The sequence below is a fragment of the Anolis sagrei genome, chromosome 4, assembly GCF_037176765.1.
Source record: "Anolis sagrei isolate rAnoSag1 chromosome 4, rAnoSag1.mat, whole genome shotgun sequence".
NCBI lineage: Eukaryota > Metazoa > Chordata > Lepidosauria > Squamata > Dactyloidae > Anolis > Anolis sagrei.
Window position 1 is genome coordinate 155,327,655 of NC_090024.1, and position 25,135 is coordinate 155,352,789.

General features: G+C 38.4%; 1 protein-coding gene across 2 annotated transcripts in view; it reads left to right on the forward strand.

Moving 5' to 3' along the window:
- LOC132774080 (uricase-like) overlaps window positions 1–22,329 on the forward strand; it is a 49,306-nt gene extending 26,977 nt beyond the window's left edge. The window contains exons 1-8 of one of the 2 annotated variants that reach the window (XM_060773834.2): window positions 2,477–2,558; window positions 13,714–13,932; window positions 14,885–15,001; window positions 15,390–15,468; window positions 16,010–16,199; window positions 17,564–17,687; window positions 20,165–20,248; window positions 22,015–22,329. In XM_060773834.2, coding sequence (XP_060629817.1) covers window positions 13,792–13,932; window positions 14,885–15,001; window positions 15,390–15,468; window positions 16,010–16,199; window positions 17,564–17,687; window positions 20,165–20,248; window positions 22,015–22,158 — 879 coding nt within the window. In that variant the 5' untranslated portion in view covers window positions 2,477–2,558; window positions 13,714–13,791 and the 3' untranslated portion in view covers window positions 22,159–22,329. Of the gene's footprint in view, window positions 1–2,476; window positions 2,559–13,713; window positions 13,933–14,884; window positions 15,002–15,389; window positions 15,469–16,009; window positions 16,200–17,563; window positions 17,688–20,164; window positions 20,249–22,014 lie in introns of those variants that run through there. The other variant, XM_060773833.2, reaches the window with a different exon arrangement.
- Window positions 22,330–25,135: the final 2,806 nt, after the last annotated feature.

Consider the following 25,135-nt stretch of genomic DNA (forward strand, 5'->3'; position numbering starts at 1 on the left):
GCTTAATGTCATGTAAAGTTGAAATTCTGCATGGTTTAAACCACAGAGGCAAGCAGAAAATTGTATTTATTGCAATTTCCATCCTTCTGTAAAAGAGCACAAGGCAGCATTTCTTTAATCCTAGCTTCAGAGGGAGCAACTGGCCAAGCACATACAAGGTAGGCAATATGACATCGTATTAGTCTACCTTCTCTTGGTAAAGAAAATGCAAGTCCTCAAATCCCTAGGTGACTTTGATAGAATTAATTTTGTGCAATAATAATAATAATAATAATAATAATAAACTTAATTTATATATTCTACTCTATCTCCCCAAGGGGACTCGGGGCAGATTCCAACATAACAATGGCAAACATTCATTGTCTACATAAACACATGATCCTAACATAAAATCCCAGCAAAACCCCACATATAAAAGTAGCATTAAATCTAACATCAAATTAAAAACCTAGCATCAGTAAATTAGATTTGGCATCCATAAATTAAACTACATATAGTCAAACAAAATTCTATAATAACATAAATCTTTAAACAAGCATCTAATGGACATCCCAGGGTTTCTTTTTCTCTCAGTGGGTGTGGAATTTGCATGACCCCACCCACTGTCTCCCCCCTAACCCTTTTTTACTCTTCCCTATGGCACACAGCAAACCGGAATTGATCAGCAAGGGTTCACAAAACAATGTGGGTTGGTTATGTGGTCACTGGGCTGGTGTGGACCAAGGATAGATATACCTAACAATAGGTAGTAGCTATTAACATTGACTGAGAAAAAAGCACAGGGGTACTGGAATCCTATAAATTGTACTATATCTGTAGTGATTTTTTACAGGCTGCAACAGTCATATGCAGCTAGTCCAAGCAGGGTGGTGGATGTGGAATCTTTGCACATATGGTAGTGAATTACAGTACAGAAGATAGTGTGCGGTCACTGATTGTCTCTTTATACTGCATTTTTGCATTGTAATTGCCCATGGATTTTGGGCCACAATGGTCAATTGACCATTGCTTGATATTTTGATGAACATTGATATCTTATATTGCCTAGTTAGTTGCTAGTGCATGACTTAGTAGTCTTTTGGACCAACAGCCTTAATAAATAGCAACTGCAATGAGCAAAGGATGTCTTTTCAGCTGGTTATCAGGGCATAGGAGAATAGATGTTTCCAGACCCCTCTGGCCAGCAAGCAAGGCAGTGACAAGGAATTGTGACACGTGTCCAGTTTCTGACTGTTGGAACCTCCGTTGCGACTGGAGAGGGCTGGAGCACATTTCTGTGCCTTGCTCACCAGCACTATCACTTGATGCCACTGCAGTAGGTTTTGGAGATATTTACGACAATCATGGCAAAAATGCCATGATTTGTAAATATATAGGGTTACTGAATATGGAGCAGTTGCAAATACATAAGTCTACGTTACAAATAAACAAATAGTTGCTGTTGGCAGATTATTCTGCATAATTTATAGGAAGGTAAAACATTCCTAGTAAGAATAGGTACCCACCTCACTTAATTTCTCATTGTATTGCTATTCGGTGTATAATGACTCACATTTGGATGTGTCAATACATTCAATTGTATTATATTTAATGGGAAGGGAGGAGGCCTGTAGTTTGTCTAGGGTGTTGGATCTCTGATGCTGACTCCTTCATACATGCACATGCCATCACAGAATGCTATAGTTGCTCTAGCGACGAACATGCATGAGCACAATAGCTTGGGGTCTCTATTGCATCCAGCATTTTTCCCCTCATAATCAGGGTGTTAACACAATGAAGGCCCAATTTGAAAGCAGTGTATTTCATGATGACAACATGATACAATTACACACAAAGTTGCAAATGATGAGTTATCAAATTATAACATTTTATGAACAATTTTCTGCTGAAACAAAATCTAAAAAATAATCCGCAAATGGATAATATGTCATTAAACCTTATCTTTTGGGTCACCATCTTGAGAATGATTGAGGCTAGGGGCTGTTTGTGTGCTGAGAAAGGTAGCTAGCAGTAATCCTTTGAAACCCTTGGGACTCTTTCAAGTCCCAAGGGTTTAATTTATAAGTGGTTCGTAGTTGTACAGATAGATGGATTTCAAATCGTTTTGAAACCCCCTATATATCTTTTCGGGCTCATCTATACTAGGTAGTTTATCCAGATATAAATATGCCGTAGAACAGCCCCAAATTTGGCACATTCAGGCTAAATCTGAGGCCATTGTTCAGATGGCCCAGGAGCACATCTGTTCTGGTGGCATAGCCCTTGTGATCTCCTCTTCTAAACTCTGGAGTATCCCCCAAGTTTGCCCAAAGCAGGGCCTAGTCAGTTAAAAGCAAAACAAATAAGCAATAAAATAAAAAATAAAATAAAAAAGAAGACTGGAAACTGTTGTGCATTTGGGGTGTGTTTGGGTTTTGTTTGATTGTTTGCAAGTGCAGGCAGGTCCTTGGATAGATATGTTTTGGATCTAAAGATACTGAATTCAGCCACATTGGTGGAATCCTGGACTAGTAGGAGCACATGGACTGGGATTCACTTTCTGAGGTTTTCACCTTCAAGTAAGGAGAAACAGTTTGAAATCAGTATCTTTGGCACATTTTATCTTTCGACAATAGTTAAAATTGTCAGTATAGAGGCTTCTTGAGGGATTAATTATATGTTGTCTACAAAGTGGCTTGTAGCCTTACACTGTACAGATACAGGCTTCATCTCGAAGGAACTAGCTTTATTTTAACAACTGCCTTGCCTTGAATTTTGGTCCCAAATGCCTCATGTACAAAATTGGCTGTGGTCTTTTTTCCTGTATCACCACAGTGTGATTTGTGTGTGCGTATATGTGTGAAGTCTGGTATATTAAGCTTTTATTTAGTTTCCTATTTGAGTTCTCCAACATGCCTGATATTGTACAAAACCCATTTTAGAACATGTTAAACAGTCAAGTGATAGGAGGCAGTAGATTCAACATAAAAGCAGTTAAAAGTATTTCTTTTCCAGAATAATTTTACTTCCTGTGTGCTTTAAAGTTTTCGTTGGAATGCATTTGTCAGCCTTGATTATATGCTATGATGAGCATGCATTGGTTTCATCTATTTTAAATTGCTGGCTGTATGTGGCTTTTAATAGCTGTTATGGAGGTGATGTGTTAGCAGGTTTTCCACCTGCTGTACTGGTAAAATCTTATTCTGTACTGCACGATTGTGCCTTAGTTCTGAAATTAGCTCCACAGAAGCTTTCTGTAATGATGATGACAATGATGATAATAATGATGACTAATAACACTATTAACCCCAATGAATGCAAAAAAGTCATGAAGGCAACACAGTGGTTTTCCCTGGCCATTGAGTAGATTACCTGTTTCTGGTGCAATTTCAGGACAGCTACAACATTTTTAAAGGGTAGATAATCTGCATATGATATTGTATTTGGGCATACTTAGAAATAATACCACAAGCTCTGTGACTATGGTAAAGGAAACCAACTCATGCCCAGTTTGATTAGTGTGTGCATTTTCACTCCATTTTACTACTAGTAAAATTGGTCCTCCAAATCCATGGGGACCAGATCCACGATTTTTACCAGCTGTGGATCATCATAACCGATATTAAATGGTGGTGATATGAACATTGTCAATATATTCCGGCATATAAGACAACTGGGCGTATAAGACGACCCCCAACTTTTCCAGTTAAAATATAGTTTTGGATATATTCGCCATATAAGACTACCCCTCTTGCAACGCACACCAAATAAAATTTTTAATAGCATCAGATTTGATTTCAATATGGTAATTTTCCTAGTACTGTACCTCCTTCTCTGCCTTTCAGATCTCGCACATTCACACCTGCACTGCTTCACTGCAGTCTTCAGGAGCGAGATTTGAGAGGCAGAGGAGGAGGTACAGTAATAGGATACAAGGGCGGGCCAGACAGGTAAAAGAGTTGTGTTTTTCTGGGCCCAGAGTCACTCTATCTCTTTTTTCCATATCCCGGGTGCCCCGGAAGCCTGCAGCTTGCTCTACCCTTCACTTACACCTTCTTGTTGCGCTGCCCCTTCACCTCACCATTGGGACCGCATTAAGTCCACGAATCCTGATGAATGGATTTTCTTCTACCGTACTTGTACAGCATCACCCTTAATGCTTTCATACAGTAGCTGCATACGGCAGGGACGCGGCCATTGCCATTTTTGAGCTCCCCCCCCCCCCCCCGCCATATGCGGCAACCACAGATTCTCCAATCCGATTGGAAGTTTCAGCACCTGCTCTATAAGACGACTCCTGTGTATAAGACTACTCCCGCGTATAAGACGACTCCTGTGTATAAGAATACCCCTGTGTATAAGACGACTCCTGTGTATAAGACTACTCCCGCATATAAGACGACTCCTGTGTATAAGAATACCCCTGTGTATAAGACGACTCCTGTGTATAAGACTACTCCTGTGTATAAGACTACTCCCATGTATAAGACTACTCCTGTGTATAAGACTACTCCCGCATATAAGACTACTCCTGTGTATAAGACTACTCTCACGTATAAGATGACCCTGCGTATAAGACAACCCTTGACTTTTGAGAAGATTTTCTTGGGTTAAAAAGTAGTCTTATACACCAGAATATACAGTGTATCCCCATTTGGAGACTGGAAATGCACTTTGGTGCTGTTTGGCTGTTGTATATCATTATCTCATTATTTTATATAACACCACTCATCATTTTATATTTTAATGAACTTTAATTATTTAGATCCTTTTGATGTAAATGTCTATGATGAGGTTTATGTGTTTTTAGCCATTCTTTGGTTGTCATTTAAGTTTTTAAGTTTATATTGATGCCATTTATTTGTTGTTTTGATTTGTTTTGTTGCTCACTTTGGCATTGAATGTTTGCCACTTTTCTTCTGGAAACTACTCTGAGTCGCCCTGGGTAGATAGAGTGGGTTACAAATAAATGATGATGATGATGATGATTATTATTATTATTATTATTATTTTACTGACACAAAATCACAGTATGTCACAGCAAACGAGATCTATATGCTGGATTTCATATCAAAATATCAGAAGTCAAACACTTCCCAAGCGTCTAGGTTTGTGTGATGTATTTTCAAATGATATGCGCAGATCCAAGTAAGGTGGCCTTTTGGAGTTGACAGATCGTGATTTTGTTGATATTTATTGTTTCCAAATTATTATTATTATTATTATTATTATTATTATTATTTTCTTGGGGAGGAGTGTATGTTTTCCTGTGGGATCCCAAAACCTAATTCCCATGGATATCGCAGTCAACTGCACAAATTTGCATGGACTCTGGAATAAGGGGTTTGGGTTTGGAGCTTGAGCTCCCCAAAGACTCTGATGTGGGGCTGTGCCTCCCTAAAATCATCTGGCAAAATTGGTCCACCAAGTCTTCCTCCTCTGAGTCAGAGGTGAACTAAATGACCGAACACTAAGAAATAGTAGTGCAGCTGTGGTAATTAAATCCTGCTAGGAATAATAAAAGCTGCCAGCAATTTGCCCTGTGTACACTTACTTGGGAGTAAATCACACTGAACGCACAGAGAGCATTTCTATATGCCCATTGTACTTTCAAACTCTTAATATTTAAGATGCTCAAATGATAATGAATGTGAAAAGTACTTTGTTCTCCACCTCCATGTAATTAATAACAACTTCAATTAGCAATTAAAACAATAATTAATACTGAGCCCCTCCACTGTAAAAAAATTGTGGTCCCTGGTTATGTTGGCATATAAAGCTACTTGTATGTTTGTAGGTATGAGTGAGAGAAAATTATTTAATTTCTGCTTATTTAGTGATCGAAATGTCTTATATGTCAAGTATCAAGTAGTTTTGCTTCTTACTTGATATCAAGACTAAGTGCTCACATGCCTGGCATAATTTTGGTAGAAAATATTCCCTCCTCATAGAACTATGAGTTCGAAATTTTTAAAATGAATGAGAAAGGAAAAGGTCATTAGATTAAGGGATTTCCCCCCTGAATAGTACGTGAGGGATGTTGATGAGATGGAGATATTCAGATCTGTGAAGCATCTGCCTCACTTCTTCCTGGACTGGTACATCCTAATCAGAGATGGTACACCAGGAAACCCAGCCTCCGTTTATCTAGCCACACATTTTGCTTGAAGGTGAGGTGTCAGTCCTGTCCACCCTTCCTTGGAGATAAATCACCTTGAGAAAGCAGCTAAGCTGGCAGATGAGGAAGAGTGTAATTTCATAGAGAAACCTGTACTACAAGAGATGGTAATAGCCTGAAGACTTTTATACAAAATTGTCAGCATTTATGGGCAATTCTGCTGACATATATAGGACTTCAGTGTAAAGCCCTCGCATAACCTCTTTAGAAATCTAAGGGTGACACCAATAAATGTGGCTAAGCATGTAAACAAACACATATACATTTAATTTTTATATGCTGCTGTTTACTAACCAGATGCCAAGGGTATTCATGTAACAAATATGAAATTATGCCCAGGGCTAGAGTGAGTCATGGAGAAATGTTGAACAGCCATCAAAGAAATGTTGCTCTTTCATTGCTATTTATAAAACATCAAGCAGTCGTTTATTCTCCTGAGTGCATTTACACTGTAGAATGAATGCAGTTTGACTCCACTTTAACTGCCGTGGCTCAGTACTGTTGAAGACAGAGAGTTGTAGTTTGGTGAGGCATCACCACTCTTTGGGAGGGGTGGCTAAAGATCTTGTAAAATTAGAACTCATATGTTTCCATAGCATTGAGCCATAGCAGTTAAAGTGGTGTCAAACAGCATTAATTCTACAGTGTAGATAGATACACCTCTAGGCAGTACAATAGAGTCTCGCTTATCCAACCTTCATTTATCCAACATTCTGTATTATCCAACGTAGTCTGCCTCCCATCTGGAATAATGTTGGGGGTGGGAGAAAGAAAGAACCCTTGTCTGTTTGGTGCTAAATTCGTAAATACAGTAATTACTACATAACATGACCATGTATTGAACTGCTTTTTCTGTCAATTTGTTGTAAAACATGACGTTTTGGTGCTTAATCTGTAAAATCATAACATAATTTGACATTTAATAGGCTTTTCCTTAAGCCCTCCTTGTTATCCAACATTTTCGCTTATCCAACGTTCTGCTAATCCATTTATTTTGGATGAGACTCTACTGTACCTTCATAATGGCCCACCCAATGTCAGGAAATAGTGGCCAAGGTCCGGCATGATCAGATGCAATTATGATGTAAGAGCTTTGCTCTAATAGCCTCTTTTGCGAATGCCACTCCTCAAAAACCTACCTCTCAAACTAGGCAGTGCCCTAACCAAAGGGTTTCCAAGGTGCTCCAAGTTGGAGTGCTGGGAAATGATGACAGCAGTGCTGTCCCAGTTATGTGGAACATTGAGAAAGGCAAGGAAAGATACTTTCTTTGGGTCCTGCCGTAATTGCTTGTCTCAACACATCTCACCATCTGGAGAGGGCCATCATTTCCCAGCAGTGCCTTGGAAAGCATTCAATTGGAGTGCTATCTGTCTCCTAAAAGATATGATTGACCATAAATGTGAATGTGAGTTCCAAATTTAGTTCTCAAATCTGCCTCTATATCCCCCAAATGGCTGCATTTTGGTTCACAGACATCAAGAGCACATGATCCTGGTTTGTCAACGAGAGATGGAGATACCTCTCTTCAACTTTCATAATGAAAGATTATCACCCCCTTTGGCAGATCCCCATGATTCCTCCCATTCAAATCCCCATCTTGTATTGCCTGAAATATATTTTTGGAAAACCCTGATTAATATAAAACGATTACGCTATGTAATGAAATTTGAAAAAAATGTTCCTGGTTTGAAAGTGTTGTTTCCTGTTTAATTGTGTGGTACTTACTTGAAAAGTACATAGTTGTTATACTTCAGAAACTTCACTTTTGTGGCTGCCACAAACTATGTTGAATTGATTAAGACTCTATGAGCAAAGGAATGGGCAAAGATATAGAGTTTGAGATTACTAAAAATATGTCTATAAGAATTAAGGAAAATTACTATAAAACGGTATGGAGATGGTATCTAACTCCCATTAGATTAAATCAGATTGATAAAAAAAACACTCAAATCAGTGTTGGAGAGGTTGTCAGAAAATACCTTCATATGTGGTGGTCATGTAAAATTATACAAAAATTTTGGGAAAGCATATTCAAAGAAAAAAGAGCAATAATAAAAATAGAGATCGAGATTACACCAAAATTAGCACTATTACTTATACACGACAATCACAAGAGGAGAAAGAATTGGTTTCTAACTTGATAACAGCAGCTAAATTGCTAATAGCAAAAACTGGAAAGAAAAAAAAGAAATTCAATTAGAAGAAATTTGGAATATAGCTATTAATTTGGAATTTGGAATATAACTATTAATTTTGAATATAGCTATTAATGATAAGCTAACTTGCAATATTAAAATTAAAAGGGGAATATGGAAACAAACAGATTTCTGGAAAATATGGGGAAAATTTATTGAGTATGTCTTTAATGAGGGAAAGGAGTATAAGCCAGCAACAGAAACAATAACATTTTGGAATTGTGAAATAACATGGGTAGATTGAGTAGGGGCACAAACTAAGGGTCAGGGGAAGAGGGGAAAATGATATAATACTAATTATAAAGAAATAAAGCATGTGTAAGTAGATAAAAGGTGTGTGGTAGAAGTATACGTAGTATAAGTTGTAATGGAAAATTTTAAAAAATGATAAGAAATACGCTTAAAGATTTTTTTTACTGTTAGATTGTATATAATATGACATACTCTTCTGTCTAAGATGTAAAAAGAGGGATACATTTATAAATAAAATTTAAAAGATAATCTGCAAAAAAAGAGAGAGACTCTATGAGGTATTCATTGAAAAACTATAGCAAAATGTGATGCAGGCTGTCCCACAAAAACAAAGTTTTTGCAGTTTAATAAACTTTTTCCATATTTTTAATTATAGAACCAATTAGAAAAGGACATGTATACCCAGGAACAAATATCGTGTTATGTAACATTATAAAATGTCATGAGGAAATAAATAGGGGTGTTTGAAATGTATTCACATTCTATGAGATGGCCCTTCTCCATTTATTCTTATGTTGCATTTAAATCAAAGGATCTCAACTTATTTGCAACATGATCAACATTCTTTCATTAAAAAAAAAATCTATTAAAGAAATAAGATGTTGATGGTCCATGAAAGACTGGTGCAGAAGTCATTCAGGGAATGAATGTAACATACTTCAGAGATCCTGGACTAATTGCATAATTCGATTCAACCCAATGTTTTTAGAACAAGTCAGCTAAAGTCTTCAGTTAGCATTTTAAAATAATCAAATTATGAGAAACATGATGCATTTGTATGTGTGAGCCATCCCACAACTAGCTTCCTCAAATAAAAGATGGGACAAGATTTAAAGGTTAAGTGCAGGGGTTCTTAACCTGTGGGCCGTGGACAACCAGTGGGCCGTGAGAACAAAAATCTAGTTCATGAGGCTCCTTCCTCTTTATTTCCCCCCCGCTCCTTTCTCACCACCTGCCACTCCTTTGCTGACCATGGCATATGTTCTATATCAGAAACTAGAGCTGATGTGGTCTATCCATTGAAATTTTCTAAATCAACACCCCAAACCAAATCTAAGGTTGACCAAAAACTGATTCGTAACCTTTTTGGTACTAATGTTGGAGAGTGGTCAAAGTGGTCCCTGGTCAGAGTGGTCCCTGGTCAAGTCGTCCCTGGTCAAAAAAATTGGGAACCACTGGTTTAGTGTCTACTCAACCAATATGTAAATAGAAACATTTTGTGGTGTTCTGAACCTACAGAGTCACAAATTCAAGACAGAGATTTGTTTTAACCTCAAGATAGACTTCTTATGGTGAAAGAGAAGTGTGCTCTAGTTGTTCCTCATATTCTTGATGCATGCAACGTTTTTAAAGATCAAAGGAGAATTACTGGATATAGCAGATTTTGATATTAAGATGTTCTAAGTAAGCTGCATCTCCTTTTCAAATAACATACTGATTTGATTTAACAACGTGGAAGTGTTTTTAAAATAGGACTAAATGCATCAGCAAAAGATGTCCAAGAGGCCAAATGTATTTTGACGGGAAAAAAAATTCATAAAGATGGCAGGCAGCTTTTTCCCCATTAAATTTATTTATTTGATTTTTAATCCTATCCTGGAAGCTCAGAATGGATAATCTATAATTTATTCTTTCTCAACCTGACACCAAGACATGTTAACTACACTTCCCACCATCACAATTCTTGTGTCTTATGGCAATGGGAGCTATAGCCCAACATATCTGGAGGACATCAGGTTAGGGGAAACTGCACTAGATTTGCATAGTTTAATTAATTTTCTGAGATTATGAGCAAATTGATTCAGGTCTTCAGAACAGGAAGGTTTGTAGGGGAAAACCTCTTAACTGAAGAATTTACTATTTACTGGAAAACCAAAACAGAACTTTCATTAAAATATTTGCATAATTCCCTTTGCCAGTGGCATCCAAAGGTATGAATTATGGAAAAGTTTTAAAAGAGCTGTTGCAAAGAAAGGACTTGTCCAGTTTGAGGATGTTCTATTTCATCTCATCAACAAATTATATTAAAAGAACAATAATTTAGGGATATGAGAGCAATGCCAGCTGTACCAAACCAAATTAGGGGGCATTTGCTTTTGTGTAACTAACATGCATATTAAGAACGGTCAACACTTATTTACCTTTGATTACCTTTGAACATGGCAACCAAAAAGTAATCAATAGATTTAAGAAATGAGATTCATGTTGTTGGAGTTGCCTGTGATTGTGTTTAAGGATCAGGGTGCTTTGAATGTGGGGAATGATGACCATGAGGTTCATGTGGGTAATGGTGTTTCGAATGATATTGATGCAGAGAATGTTCAAAGTGTATTTTCTCATGAGAATGTCCCTGGTATGGGGATGATGGTGTGCTCCCTGAATTACTACCAGGGAATACCCATAGTTTAGAACCTGAGAATAGCTCAGCACCTAGCCCAGCTGCAGAAATTAATGAGCAAATAGATATACAGGATGTTATTAGTAAAAATAGAAAAGGACACCAGTCTCTTAGGCTTTCTGCCAGGTTCAAAGAAAGAATGATAAGGGATCCAAGGCTAAAATGAAACTCATTTCTGGCCGCTTGGGACATTGCATAATGAGGAGATAAAAGTCCCAAGTACAGGATCTGTAGTCAGATGAAGCATTGTTTGAAATCAAGTCAAGACCTGGTTCCTGTTCCTTGCAAGCTTTGCTTTGGAAAGATTCATGTGTTAAGTGCCTTTGATTCATGTTTTCAATTCTTGGATTTTACTATAGAATTTCTGCCTTTGTTTTTCATTAACTTTGATAGACTAATTTCCTGTACTATTTGTTCCAGCTTATCTTCCTACCTAATTGGATTTACCTATTCCTTTAAAGTGCATTTTACTATTACTGCTTTTTCATTATCTTCACTAAATGGATTGCATTTCTACTCAACTATGTGGTGCTTAAAGTCAGAGGGCTTTTCTTGGTCTGGAGTGCAACACATGTTTACAATGCACCACGCAAACTGATAAAGGAATATTATTCCAACTATGTTAAGAGTTGCTCCAAATCCTTGAGGAGAATGCACTTAGCAATGTTTATGTTATTTTCACCTGTATGCAGCTTCGGGTTTTCTCAGCAAGAACACTGTTTGTAGTGTGCTGTTAACAATGTAGACCACGGCTTCCTAAGTAAGAAGATGTGATTCAAGTCACTTAAGTCGCTTTCATACCACAGTTATAGAATGTTAAGACCACATTAATTGCTATAGTGCCATCCTATAGAATCTGAATATCTTCCTAGGGATATTTAGAATTTTTTTGCCAAAAAGCTGTAGTACTTCATGAAACAATAAACCCTAGGACTCCATAAAATACGGTCATGACAGTAAAAGTGACATCAAAGCTATGTATTGTGGTAAATATGTTAAAATAGAGAGCAGTGTCCCACAATTGCACTATCAATGTATTTTCACCAGTACAGCCTTATTCATGCAGGAGTTCTAAAATGAGTAGCCTGCTTTATGTACCAAGTACCTAGGTTTAAGTTATTCAGGGCACCTACTTAGATAGAGCAGGATTCTTCATTTCACCCCAGTTGTGGTCATTTCACCCCAATTCTTCATTTCACCCCAGTTAAGGTCATGATGTAGGGAATGGGCATGCAATTGGTGTATTACTGTTGAAACAATGCGTTTGTAGAGCAAGGGTGTTGAACCTTCTATTTTAGAGGAGTCGAGGACTGTTTTCTTGTGTTGGCAGGGACTAAAGGCAAAGGTGGATCGATACAGCACCATGTTACAGCGTAAGGCTGTTGTGGACAGTAATTAAGTCTTAAGAGAGATAGCTCAACCTTTTAGAATATGTGTCTGTGTTGTGGGGAATATATAGAAACTGGAAATTACTCAACAATTGTGCCGTGGGAAAGAATGAGACATCTAATGGAGCCTCGGGGGTCAGTTTGAAACTCCAAGATAGCCAGATTCAGCTTCAGGCCTTCAGATTTCATATGTTTCTCGTAAGATTTATGAAGACTGGCTAAGCAGGCTTCTTATGGTGCCTTAACCCAGGCTGCATATGTAATAATTTGATATAGATGTCTGTGGATTTTCTTGGAGTTAGAAAAGTACAGGGTCCTAAGCAGTTCTATGCTATGCATTCTGGGAGGTCTGTTTTGGGACTCAGTGGCCAACATCGTACGTGATTGCATGTAGTGTAAAAGCATGATTCCCCTGGAGGAGTCCTTGAGGGCTATCACATAATTCAGAAAGGGGGAGATATTGTATGTCAGAGCATGTAAAAATCAGTTGGTGAGTGTGTTAACTGAAAATGCAATGCATGAAGATGATTGGCTGGGCCATGCCTGACAGGCTAGCTGAGCCTGGGAGTTTTAGCAACAGTTACATATTTAGGCTGTTTGCTGTACAGGAGCTTACAGAGAGACAGAAGATTTTGCTTCTGGGCTGCTGGAAGAAGGTCTTCCACATGGACACCTAAAGACCATTTGAATCTTTCTCAAAGGACACTGTGTGAATCAATACAACTGTTCACACACTGCTCTGCATTTAAAAGAGTAAACTTTCTGTTCTTTACTAATCATCTGTGTGGCATATCTTTTCTCTGGCAAGACAGTGTGTGGACTGGTTACAGGATGAACTATGTGTGATTTTCATTCCACCATATTGTTGTGTGTGTGTGGGGGGGGGGGGGGGGGGATTGCCAGATGAGGATATCTTCTACTAAGATTCACCGGTAAACCCCAGCCATCTCACTGGATGATGCTACCAGCCTGTATCTGGCTTTTCCAATCCCGTCTCCTCTCCATGACCAACGAAATTGTTGTTGGGATGGCTACTGTAGAGAATAAATATAGCCTGGAGTACTTTTGTTTGTTGTAGTGGGAGGAAGAGTACACCAAGCACCACAAGGACTCTTCACCACACATATGCAAGTGTAAATTGGGACTGGCTTGCACGTGTCATTAAAAGGACATTGGCTTGAATATCCTTGGTAATATGACAAGTAGATTTGAATCACAGGTGGATGCAGATTTAAGGAGTTGTACATTCTCATTCAGTTTTCTCTCTATGATAACTCTGACTTATTTCAAGTAAAACTGAGCATGTTTCTTTTTCTTTACAGTGCCTGGATGTGGAATACGTGAATTCTGAATATGGAAAAAATGGAGTGCGACTCCTGTATATTAGAAGAGAAGGCAAGATGCACTGCATCAAAGAACTGGAAATCTCTGTACATATAAAACTGGACACCGTGAATGAATACTTGCATTCCGATAACACCAAAGTTATCCCCACTGACACCATAAAGAATACAATTGAAGCTCTAGCCAAAATTCGTGGGGTACGTTTGACATTCTTATGCATGTACCAATAGCTAGATATCATTTCAGTGTGATGCATTGTCCTCTTTCCCATCAGTTGGAAAACCCAGTCACTAGATGGAAAATAAGTGGAATTGGGGCACATCGAAAGCATATGAAATAGGTAAAAGCATATGAAATAGATAAAAAGGAAAGATCTCGATTCGACCCTCAGTTGGTTTTTGTCAGATATAAAATAATATGGGGATATGGCAACTATTAACTTCCCCAATGTACTTTGGGCATTTTTGTTGATTTTGTTATATAGTAACATAATAGCAGCCTTCTACTGGATACAGACATTACACAATTGTACAATTCTAATTTCTGCAGATATAAGTCCATTTACGAAGATGCCATGGCCCAACAGGATTCTGTCCAATATTTGGAAACCATACTAATAATAAAAGGCCATGTTTTTAATCTAGTCCAGAAGGCTTGGAGAGTGGGGGCTAATCTAATCTCTTTAGGAAGGGCATTATAGAGCCGGGGGGGGGGGGCATAGAACTGCACCATCGAGAAGACCCTTTCTCTCATCCCCACCAATCATGCTTGAGACAGTGGTGGGGCTGATAGAAGGGCCTCCCTAATAGATCTCAAAGCCTACATTGATCAAGGGCCCCAAGTCAATGTACCTCCAAAACAAAATAGAAACATTGTTTTAGATGAGTAAAAACATTTTTAAAACCAATGTCCAAATATTTTAGCACTTTACACCATATATCTTCCTCTCCAGCAATTTTTAAAAATTGTATAGCATTTTAGCAGGTGTTTTTAAAGATTGTGTTGTATTCTTCTAGATTTTTTTAGATTTAGTTGGATTTAAATTTTCAGCACATCAATACATTTGTAAAAAATGAGATACTGTACCATTTAATAGTGTTTTTACAAGAAAGAAGCAGATAATCCCTAATATAATGTTTATCTTACTAGGTCAACACAATAGAACAGTTTGGACTTGATATTTGTGATCACTTTCTTACCTCATTTTGCCATGTCGTGTATTGCAATGCCTTCATCCAAGAGGTGCCATGGCAGCGTCTAGAAAAGGTAAAATGGATCTTAACATTTAGGTCATACTTTTGTTTGTCTGCATTATCTGCAGCTCCTACACTCAAGTGGAAAGCCAACAAGAAGATGGGAAGGGGGCAGTCGGGGAGGGGCATTTATAAGGGGGCATGGCAGGATGTTGTGGGGTTCTAGATCATCCTTAATGTTTATCTCTAGGGTATTCTCCTTTCACATTTGTTGTTGCCAAAATATCAGATATTTTTAGTACCTTAAAAGTTAATTACTTTTATTTGGCATAAGTTTTCATGAACTATATCCCATTAGTTTCATTGGGAAACTTAGTACATTTGTTTGAATTCTCTGTTACTTTGTCTTTTGTTTTAACATTTCTGCTCTTTTCATATGCTGAATCTCATTCACTCTCTAGGATGGTACCCCACATGTACATGCTTTTCTGTATAGCTCTGAAGGAGTTCGATTTTGCGAAGTAGAACAGTCTGTGGATGGTAAGAGAAATATCTTTACTCATTTATTTCAGTACTCTTTTTCACACACACACACACACACACACAGCCTTTATACAACAATACAATTACAACATAGCTACATACAACAGGAGGAGGTCACAGGTAAAAAGGAAATATATTTAAAGTTACTAATCTTAAGGATAAAATTTGTAGCAGTCTCCCAAAGGAATGCATCAGAGTTGTTAGGAAGATACAGAATTTTATAACACCCTTGCCATTGAGAACACTGTGAAATAAATATGGAATTCCTGTATTTCATCTGTATTATCATATTTGGGGCAAACAAGCAAAGAATGGTGAAATGTTTCAACAGAGACCAAATGACAAAAACAAACTCTTTCAGAATGTTCGGCTTTTTAATATCTCCATTCAAAAGAGCTGATGGCAACACATTACATCTTGCAGTTGCCAAAGCTCTCTAAGTTATTCATTTGGGGAAGAAAAAAACTGAATATTATCTCCAGTATATGATCTCTCTCTCTCTCTCTCTCTCTCTCTCTCTCTCTCTCTCAAATTGCAGGGGCACCAATTGTTTTCTCTGGCATCAAAGATCTGAAAATTATGAAAACAACCCAATCTGGATTTCAAGGCTTCTACAAGGATAAATACACCACTCTTCCGGAAAGGAGAGATAGAATTCTCTCGGTGGAAATGTTGATAAAGTGGTGTTATGGTGTGTGCCCAGATGGCCTTGACTATGATTGTATATGGTATGATAAAAACCTTCTGCATGGGACCTTTTTAATTTAATTGTCTGTGAAATGTATCCACAATGAGGGAGATACCTGATAACCAGAAAAGTGAAAACATAATGAATGAGAGAATAAGAAAAAGGTTTTATCTGAGATCTTTTTCTAGGGGAGGCTTTACCAGAATACTTGTTTAGAATTCACAGTCTTCATGTTTACACCAACCAAATACATCATAGTCACCTTGAACCCACTTTGCACAGTCTAGACAAGGTATGTCTAGTTCCAGGACAGGAGCACTCCTTCCAGTCCTTAATCTGTCATGAGAAGAACTACAAATTACTCTGGAGCTTCCAGGAAGTTCTGGAATGAGCCACGGTGCTTTTGACTTGCGGATGGCTGGATTGAGTTGGATCTGAGACAATCCAACTTCAAAGAGACCCACTGCTGTTTCACCAACCAAAAGCAACTCCATGGCAGAGCTTGAAAGCAGCATTACTTCTCATGAACACTTGGTTGGGCACCTTGTTTGACTTCACCAGTAGTTACATTGTCGGCAAGTCTATGCTAGGGATCTGCTTCTGGCAGCTGAAATAGTGGCAGTGGCGGCAGCCCTCTGGAAAATAGAGCACTGGTGCTGATGGACTGTCAGCTTGGCCACAGTGTGGATTGCAAAAGGGCTTCAGGGTACTTCCACACCAGCATGTGAGGAGTCCTTGTGCTACATCCAGGGCAGCTCCAAAACAGACTACTCCCAAGAATTTTGCTTGGTGCAACTGCATCCAATATTTCCCCTCCCTTTGGTTCTCAAATGCTTTGGACCTCAATTTCAATCCCTGGCAATTGTCATGTAGGTTGGAAAGGCTAATAAATCCAATTTCTAATCCCAACAAGAGAAGAATAATTAAATCAGCATTTGACTCCAGGTTGGCTTCCTATTCAAAAATGGTTTTAACAGCTGAACTTTACCTGGAACTGGTAATTGTGTGTACATGATACCCTATGCTTACATCTTACTCTTGGAAGTGTCTCTGATCATTTCAAAAGGTTTGACCAACCTCAACCTGCTCATCACACAATTATATCTAGCCACTGTTTCCTTCTTCTACACCAGGCCTAATGTGACCCTGTGAAAAGCCTTCCCATCATACAATAGCTTATGAAATATCACTTACCTGATTACTTACACTCCAAATTCTCAAAGTATTTTACTGATGTTTTATTTTATAGAAAACAGAAAAATGTGGAGTTTCATGGCAAAATGCCAGCTATTGTACAGATTAAATTTATTTATTTATTTATTTGCTTTATTTCTATACCGCATTTTTCAGCCTAAATCGGCGACTCAAAGCGGTTTAAATCTAATTATTACTCTTTATTTGAAGGAGAACTGCACATGAAAGTGCCCTTGATGCCTTTGCTGGACCACCTGAAACAGGCCATTACTCCCCTTCTTACCAGAAGACGGTCAACTGTGTTCAGGAATACATCCTGGAAAAAATCCCACAGGTCAGTATTTTTATGCTTTTTGCTGAATTGCTATGTGTACGGAGATAACATTGCCTACGGTCAAACCCCTAGACTGATGCTATATATCCTGATTGGTATTTGCTCTAATCTACTTAGAGGGAACCTTTTCTGCCCTTGCTAATTCTAATCCAGAATAATTGAAAATGGAAGAAAGTGGGGTTTTCAGTGTGGAATGCATATGTTTTTTCTACGGTTTGTGTGTGCACAATTTCTTCCTTATGTTGAACCTAAGGCACATGTACATGGTTTCTTCTTGGTAAGATTAATTCAGAGGAGCCTCATTGTCTTCCATTGAAACTGGGTGTGATTTGCTTAAAGACACTGATTGCTCTCCTCTATAGTAAGGGCAGCCTTAAAACCAACAGCCTGCACGCTCAGGAGGCACAAAATCCACAAGAACACACAACAGTCTTTATTTGGCTGCTATGCATGTGTGCGGGGCTTGATGAATGCAAAGCTGGGAGAAACATTAACAACCTCAGATATGCAGATGACACCACTCTGATGGCCGAAAGCGAGGAGGAGCTGAGGAGCCTTCTAATCAAGGTGAAAGAAGAAAGCGCAAAAGCCGGGTTGCAGCTAAACATCAAAAAAAACAAGATTATGGCAACAAGAATGATTGACAACTGGAAAATAGAGGGAGAAAACGTGGAGGCCGTGACAGACTTTGTATTTCTAGGTGCAAAGATTACTGCAGATGCAGACTGTGGCCAGGAAATCAGAAGACGCTCACTTCTTGGGAGGAGAGCAATGTCCAGTCTCGATAAAATAATAAAGGGTAGAGACATCAGACTGGCAACAAAGATCCGCCTAGTCAAAGCCATGGTATTCCCTGTAGTAACCTACGGATGTGAGAGCTGGACCTTAGGGAAGGCTGAGCGAAGGAAGATTGATGCTTTTGAGCTGTGGTGCTGGAGGAAAGTGCTGAGAGTGCCTTGGACTGCGAGAAGATCCAACCAGTCCATCCTCCAGGAAATAAAGCCTGACTGCTCATTGGAGGGAAGGATACGAGAGACAAAGTTGAAGTACTTTGGCCACATCATGAGGAGACAGCAAAGCCTAGAGAAGACAATTATGCTGGGGAAAGTGGAAGGCAAAAGGAAGAGGGGCCGACCAAGGACAAGATGGATGGATGGCATCCTTGAAGTGACTGGACTGACCTTGAAGGAGCTGGGGGTGGTGACGGCTGACAGGGAGCTCTGGCATGGACTGGTCCATGAGGTCATGAAGAGTCGGAGACGACTGAACGAATGAACAACAACAAAATGCAGCACAATGAAATTATGAAACTATAAGTCACGAAATAAGCTAGTGTTCTGTCCAAGTCAGGCTAATTACTTATCCAAAGCCTTCTGTTTCAGGCCAGTTGTTATTTACATTACAACCGTTACTTATCTATTGCCAAAATAAGTCCAAAGGTACAAGATTGAATAAATTTTAGTCAACTCCTTCTTCAGCAGTCTCTCTTTCAGCCTTCTTCTCCATTCTCCCACCTTCCTCCCTGTCTGCTCTCCAACTCCACCCTCTCTTCTACAACCCCGTCGAGCTTCCACCTTGTTCTCTATTAACCCTCTTCAACCTATTTTACTCTTCCAGGCTCTTCTCGGGATCCTCTGCTAGGGTAGTTTTCTCCCTAAATGCAACCCTGTTACAGACACTCAGAAGGTTTCCATGGCCAAATGAGGATCTGAGCCCTGATCTGTCACAACCTCATCATAAAGTCCTGATGAAGTGTCTCACTTTGCCAGGCTTCTGGTTAGGAAAGAGGGAGCAGCAGAGCGAATTTGTCATCCCATACACAGCTCCCTCTCATAATGCTTTCCCCATCACATGGGGAAAGCGTTGCCATTGCGAGGAGGCCCCATGCTGACTCCCGTGTTGTCAGGGAAGCATTTGGTGACACTTTTACCTTGGTTGGGGGCAGGGCTTCCACAGGAAGCCCTGCCCATCAGTCCTCTAGACATGGTGGAAGCGTCCTAGGATGCTAAAATCATCCCATTAGATGAGGTGGTTAGAATTCTAGTCAAACTCAAATACTCAATACGCAAACTATTATACTGAGTGTATTAGTACATGTGCTAAAGAATTCAGCCAATACATATTACTGGCTATATCTCAAAATATGATATCTTATATATATATATATTGACCTCTGTTGGAAACTGGAGTGGAAAGGGAAGATGTGGCAACAAGAAGATATCAATCCAACAGCTAATTTCCATTGTCTAAACACAGTCAATGGAAATTGCTACTTACCAATTTCCTGTTGATTCAGTAGATTTAACAATTGGAATTATGCAAAATTCTAACTCTGAGAAAAATTCTACTCTTGGAACACCACTTTCAAAATTGTTGGGAAAACAATTTGCTGATTTCAACTACCTCACATATACAAACCAGGAAGGAAGTCTAAATGCTTAAGAACTCATAATGCCCCATGCTTTTTCTACTTTCAGGTAGAAGAAGTGGAAGTGATCTGTTCCAACATCCACTATTCACTGACACCTCTTGAAAAGCTGGGGTTGTGCAATGACAAGGAGGTGAGGAAATACATCTTTATTTTACCCAAAAGGAAGAATGTATTGTGATATAGAACTATATTTCAACATACAGGTTGAGCAGCGCTTATCTAGAATTGCAAAATCCAAAAGAATCCAAAACCCCAAATTATTAAAAATATTGTGTATCAAATTTCTTTCGGGCTTTGTGTATAAGGTGAAATATTTATATGAAATATAAATGCATTTTGTTTAGACTTGGGTCCCACCTTCAAGATATTTCATGATATAAATGCAAGTATTCCAAAATAAATAAATAAATAATCAGAAATATGGAACAACTTCTGGTCTCAAGACAACATGGAATAACAATGTTTTAAAAATTGATTTTTTGACATAATGTTTTATTTATCGTATAATGTTGTATGTAATGTGTTTTTATATATTGTCAGTATTGAATTGCTGCCATTGTAAGCCGCCCTAAGTCCCCCCTTGGGGGTTGAGAGGGACGGGGTATAAATATTGGAAATAAATAAATAAATAAAATATATTAATATTTATACTATTATAAATGATTCTTTACTATTTCAAATTTCAAATAATTCTCAATTGTTTCGATCACTTTTATCTTACACCATTATCATATGAGATAAGATAGGATATAAAGCTTTGAACAAATAAATAATTGGAAAAATACTACTTCGACAGCTATGATTCAAAGAGAATCGTGGAAATGGTGATTTGAGGTGGCCATGATAATTTCAAGTTGAACTTTCTAGCACTTCTCATATTATTAATTGCTAAGGTTTCTTGGGAAAATAGCTGACATTCTTTCAGTAGTAATAAGATTGTAAACTGGACCCATAACTGATAGGGATTTACAGTCTTTAACAACCAAGTATGACCCTAAAGACCTACCATTCCAGGCCATTAATATCCTAAGTGAAGGATTTATGATGTGCTGCAGAGGATGTTGGAAGGAAATGACATCTGTAGTTCTCTCCCATTTGCAGGATGCATGAAAATAAGAAATTATGATCATTAGAAAGGTGTAACCTAGAATTACACATTCACGAGAGGTCCATATACACCATTCCTATATATTCACTGCTTTAGGAAATACATAGGGATCATGAAGTTTCCCTAATCTTCATTTAATCAGGCAGTAGCCAACACAAATAATGGGAATCTGTTCCCCTGTTGATTAGCAATTATATTGAGGACAGTCCCTCCTCTCTCACATAAGCAACAGGCATCTTGCTATTTCCTGTTGCACCAGAGATCACTCTAAGGAGGGAATGGAAGTGGCAGCCAGCTGCCTCATGATCAATAAGAGAACAGACCACCACCGATTGCATCAGTTGCTTCCAGTTAGTGGGGATTGAGGCTGGATTTACACTGCCCTATAATCCAGTTTCAGAATGTGGAGTAACTGCATTATACTGGATTATATCAGTCTACACTGCCATATAACCCAGATTAATGCAGTTAATCCACATTTTGAAACTGGATTATAGGGCCATGTAGATCCAGCCTGAGAGGTTGGGACAGAATTTGCTTTGTAGCACTGCAATTTTGATACATATATGTGCAAGACTTTCATACAGGATTCAAGCAGTGTGGGTTTTTGCGGGGGTTATCAAACATCACTACAATCCTGATAATGCAGGATTTGGGCCATAATCTAAATGTGAAATTAATGTAGATCTGTAGTGTAGTTGTGTGCAAAGAAGCCTGGGTAGGTTTGCATTTAATCAGGTGCACTCTGATGCCCGATCAATCACTTACATATGTTCTTTCTTGTACAGATCTTTACACCTCAGGACACACCCTTTGGGGCTTGTGCATCAACACTGCGTAGGAAGAAGGGCCCAGAAGAAGAGTGCGATACTGTCGTAGAGAGCAAAACCCACTGCTCTGCTGGATGGAAGCCTGTCCAGAAAACGAATTAAGCAGTCAACTACTTTAATTATCTCATATCAGCATGCATTATTTACTCCATGCTTTGTCCCCATAATGCTCAATGTGTAGATATGAATGATGTTTTCAAAGGTAGCCTAAAAAAGCCATATGCTAACATCACAGTGCATTTCCTTTTATTTCTTTTCAAAATACAAATAAGAAATGTTCAATGCAGCTCACTAGTACACATTACAAGCTGGGCATGTGCCATTGAAAGTGGTGGGATTTCAGTTGGCTAAATGTGACTCCTTTCAGTTCTATTGATTCCAGTAGTCTTTTTACAGCAAGGCTATATCTGGATCCACCTAAATATTTTAGCAGGCTTCCTATATGAATTTGTTGTTATATGTTTCATGGGGATTTTTCACACCTGAAGCCTCCTGGATCCCCTCCCCCTTTGTAAGCAAAAACTACTAAAAGATTCTTATTATTTATATTAAGAAGTTCTATGAAAACTTTCAAGCCTAATTCCTTGTCTTCCAATAAAGAGTGCATCCAGACAGAATGAAAAGTTCCAGGTTTTGTTCCTGTTCTTTCCAATTTTAGTGATTCTTTCTGACCAAATTACCAAGAGAAATCCACATCAGGGTTGCCATAAATCAGAAATGACTTGAAGACACAAAACAACAACAAAATAAACTGAGCTGGGGAGCTGGAATTAAAAACAATCTCCAATTTTATCGTGAGCTGGGAAAAATAATATTCTGGGATAAACAAAATTTGTATAGTTATCCCAAATAAAATTGGAAGAATGGGAATAAAATGTGGGATTTTCTGGTCATTTTAATCAAACTGGATGTGCCCAAAATATATTACAATTAGTTCCATTAGCTGGGGAACTGAACCCCCACCGTCCATTGCCTTTCTATCCTGCCTATATATGTTCAGGGCCCTTCCACACAGCCCTATATTCCAGAATATTAAGGCAGAAAATCCCAAAATATCTGCTTTAAACTGGATTATCCAAGTCCACACTCAGATAATGTGGGATTTTCTGCCGATGTTCTGGGATATAGGGCTGTGTGGAAGGATCCCCAATCACTCTACAACTGCTAATTGAGGCAAAGGAACCATTTGCATTGCGTTCCGCAAATATGGTGAAATTGGGTTGTATCAACAACCATGTCCGTGTTGACTAATAGACATTTATATAACATGATTACACTACTCCTGAATTTTGCACTTCCGATATACAGACCTCTAGGGCATGTGTGGGTAGACAAACAACTTTATCTGCTTATATAATCATCATGCTGTAGTTACCTTCATAGATTTAAGTAGATTTTCTTTAATAAGCCTCAGACTTTTCAAAATGTTCCTTTACTTTAAAATGTCTGATGCTAAGCAAGTAGACTAAAAAAGGTGTGTGTATCACCATGGGCAATTTCAAACATTTAAAATTGAGATAATAACTAAGAATTGCATTTATGGTACAAACTTGATCAAGGCTTTTCCCCCTGTTTCTCAAGCCAGTCATATACCTCAGTCACAAAAGTTACTTTTTGGGGATCACAACTTCCACCATCTTAGTTGGGTGTTACTTTCCAATCATAACTTTTAAAACTCTGGTTTCAGTTTGGACAGGCATACTCCAAGACAACAAAAATGTACTTTTGTCCTCATCATTTACTTATACAGCGTTTCAAAGGGTAACCTACAAATGCAACCATTTCTCTGTTGTGGGATCTTAAATCATTTGCCAAACAAGTGCAATTAATAGGATTCAGTAATAACCTGGTTTTCAATCCCACTTCCTGATCAAATTTCAGTGGTTTTTCCATAAACCGACAATCTGTTGATACCACTTTGACTATGTGTGCGTGAATGAATAAGTACGTATGTATATATGTATGCATGTATATACACACTCACACATATGGCAACTAACCTCTAGTCTAAGGGATGCTAAGAGAGATTTTCTATGTGGCTGCTAGATAATGTACTACTTTCCCCATCTCTGAGTGTCCCTGTCTTGACTCTTGTTCTTTCCAAGGACTGTTTATATGACTAACCCAGCTTGTTCAATCTGCTTGCCAAAAGAATTTCTAGTAGCTTCTCAATACAAATTTTAATCTCGGTAACATAACTGGTTGGAGAAAGGATTTCAGTTTCCTCCAGACAGCAATAATAGCTTCTATCATCAGATTTGAAATGGAAGAAAGCGATTTTCCAATGAAAAAACAACTCATCTTGTTGTTGAAGGCTTTCACGGCCGGAATCACTGGGTTGCTGCGAGTTTTCTGGTCTGTATGGCTATATTCCAGAAGCATTATCTCCTGAAGTTTCACCCACATCTATGGCAAACCTCACAACCTCTCTGAGGATGACTGCAGTGGATGTGGGTGAAATATCAGGAAAGAATCCTTCTGGAACATGGCCATACAACCTGGAAAATTCACAGGAACCCAACTTATCTTGGTTTGGGGGTGCTTTTCCCTTTTTTATTATTAAGCACAAGGCATAATTCCATTTAAGCTTTTTATTTCAAGTTAGCTATTGTTTGGGGTCCAGTTCACGCAAAGACAAAATAAATCATACCATCCTCTCCAACAATTAACTTTTCGTTCTTGTGAATTATGCCCTCTAGATATTTCTCACATTTGCAGTGAAATTCCTACTTTTTCAATAAAGGAGACTTTTAAAGAACTTGGTTGGTTTGCAACTGCAAAACATTTTGTTTAAGCAAAAACACATCTGTATGCATCCTTCTCTCATCTGCTATATTACACATTTTTGGAATTTGGCTATGCTAACAGGCTTGATGGGAGTTGTAGTTCAAGATATCTGGAGGACACCATATTGAGAGGGGATTATTAACATTAAAATATTCAACTTTTTCCCTCTCCATCAAATGCTAGACCAAGTGGCATTGATTTTGGAGGTACTATCAGAAGTTGATCAAGAGCTACACACTACACAATTATAGTGCTATGATTACATTTTACCTAACCTGGCAATATCCTAAGG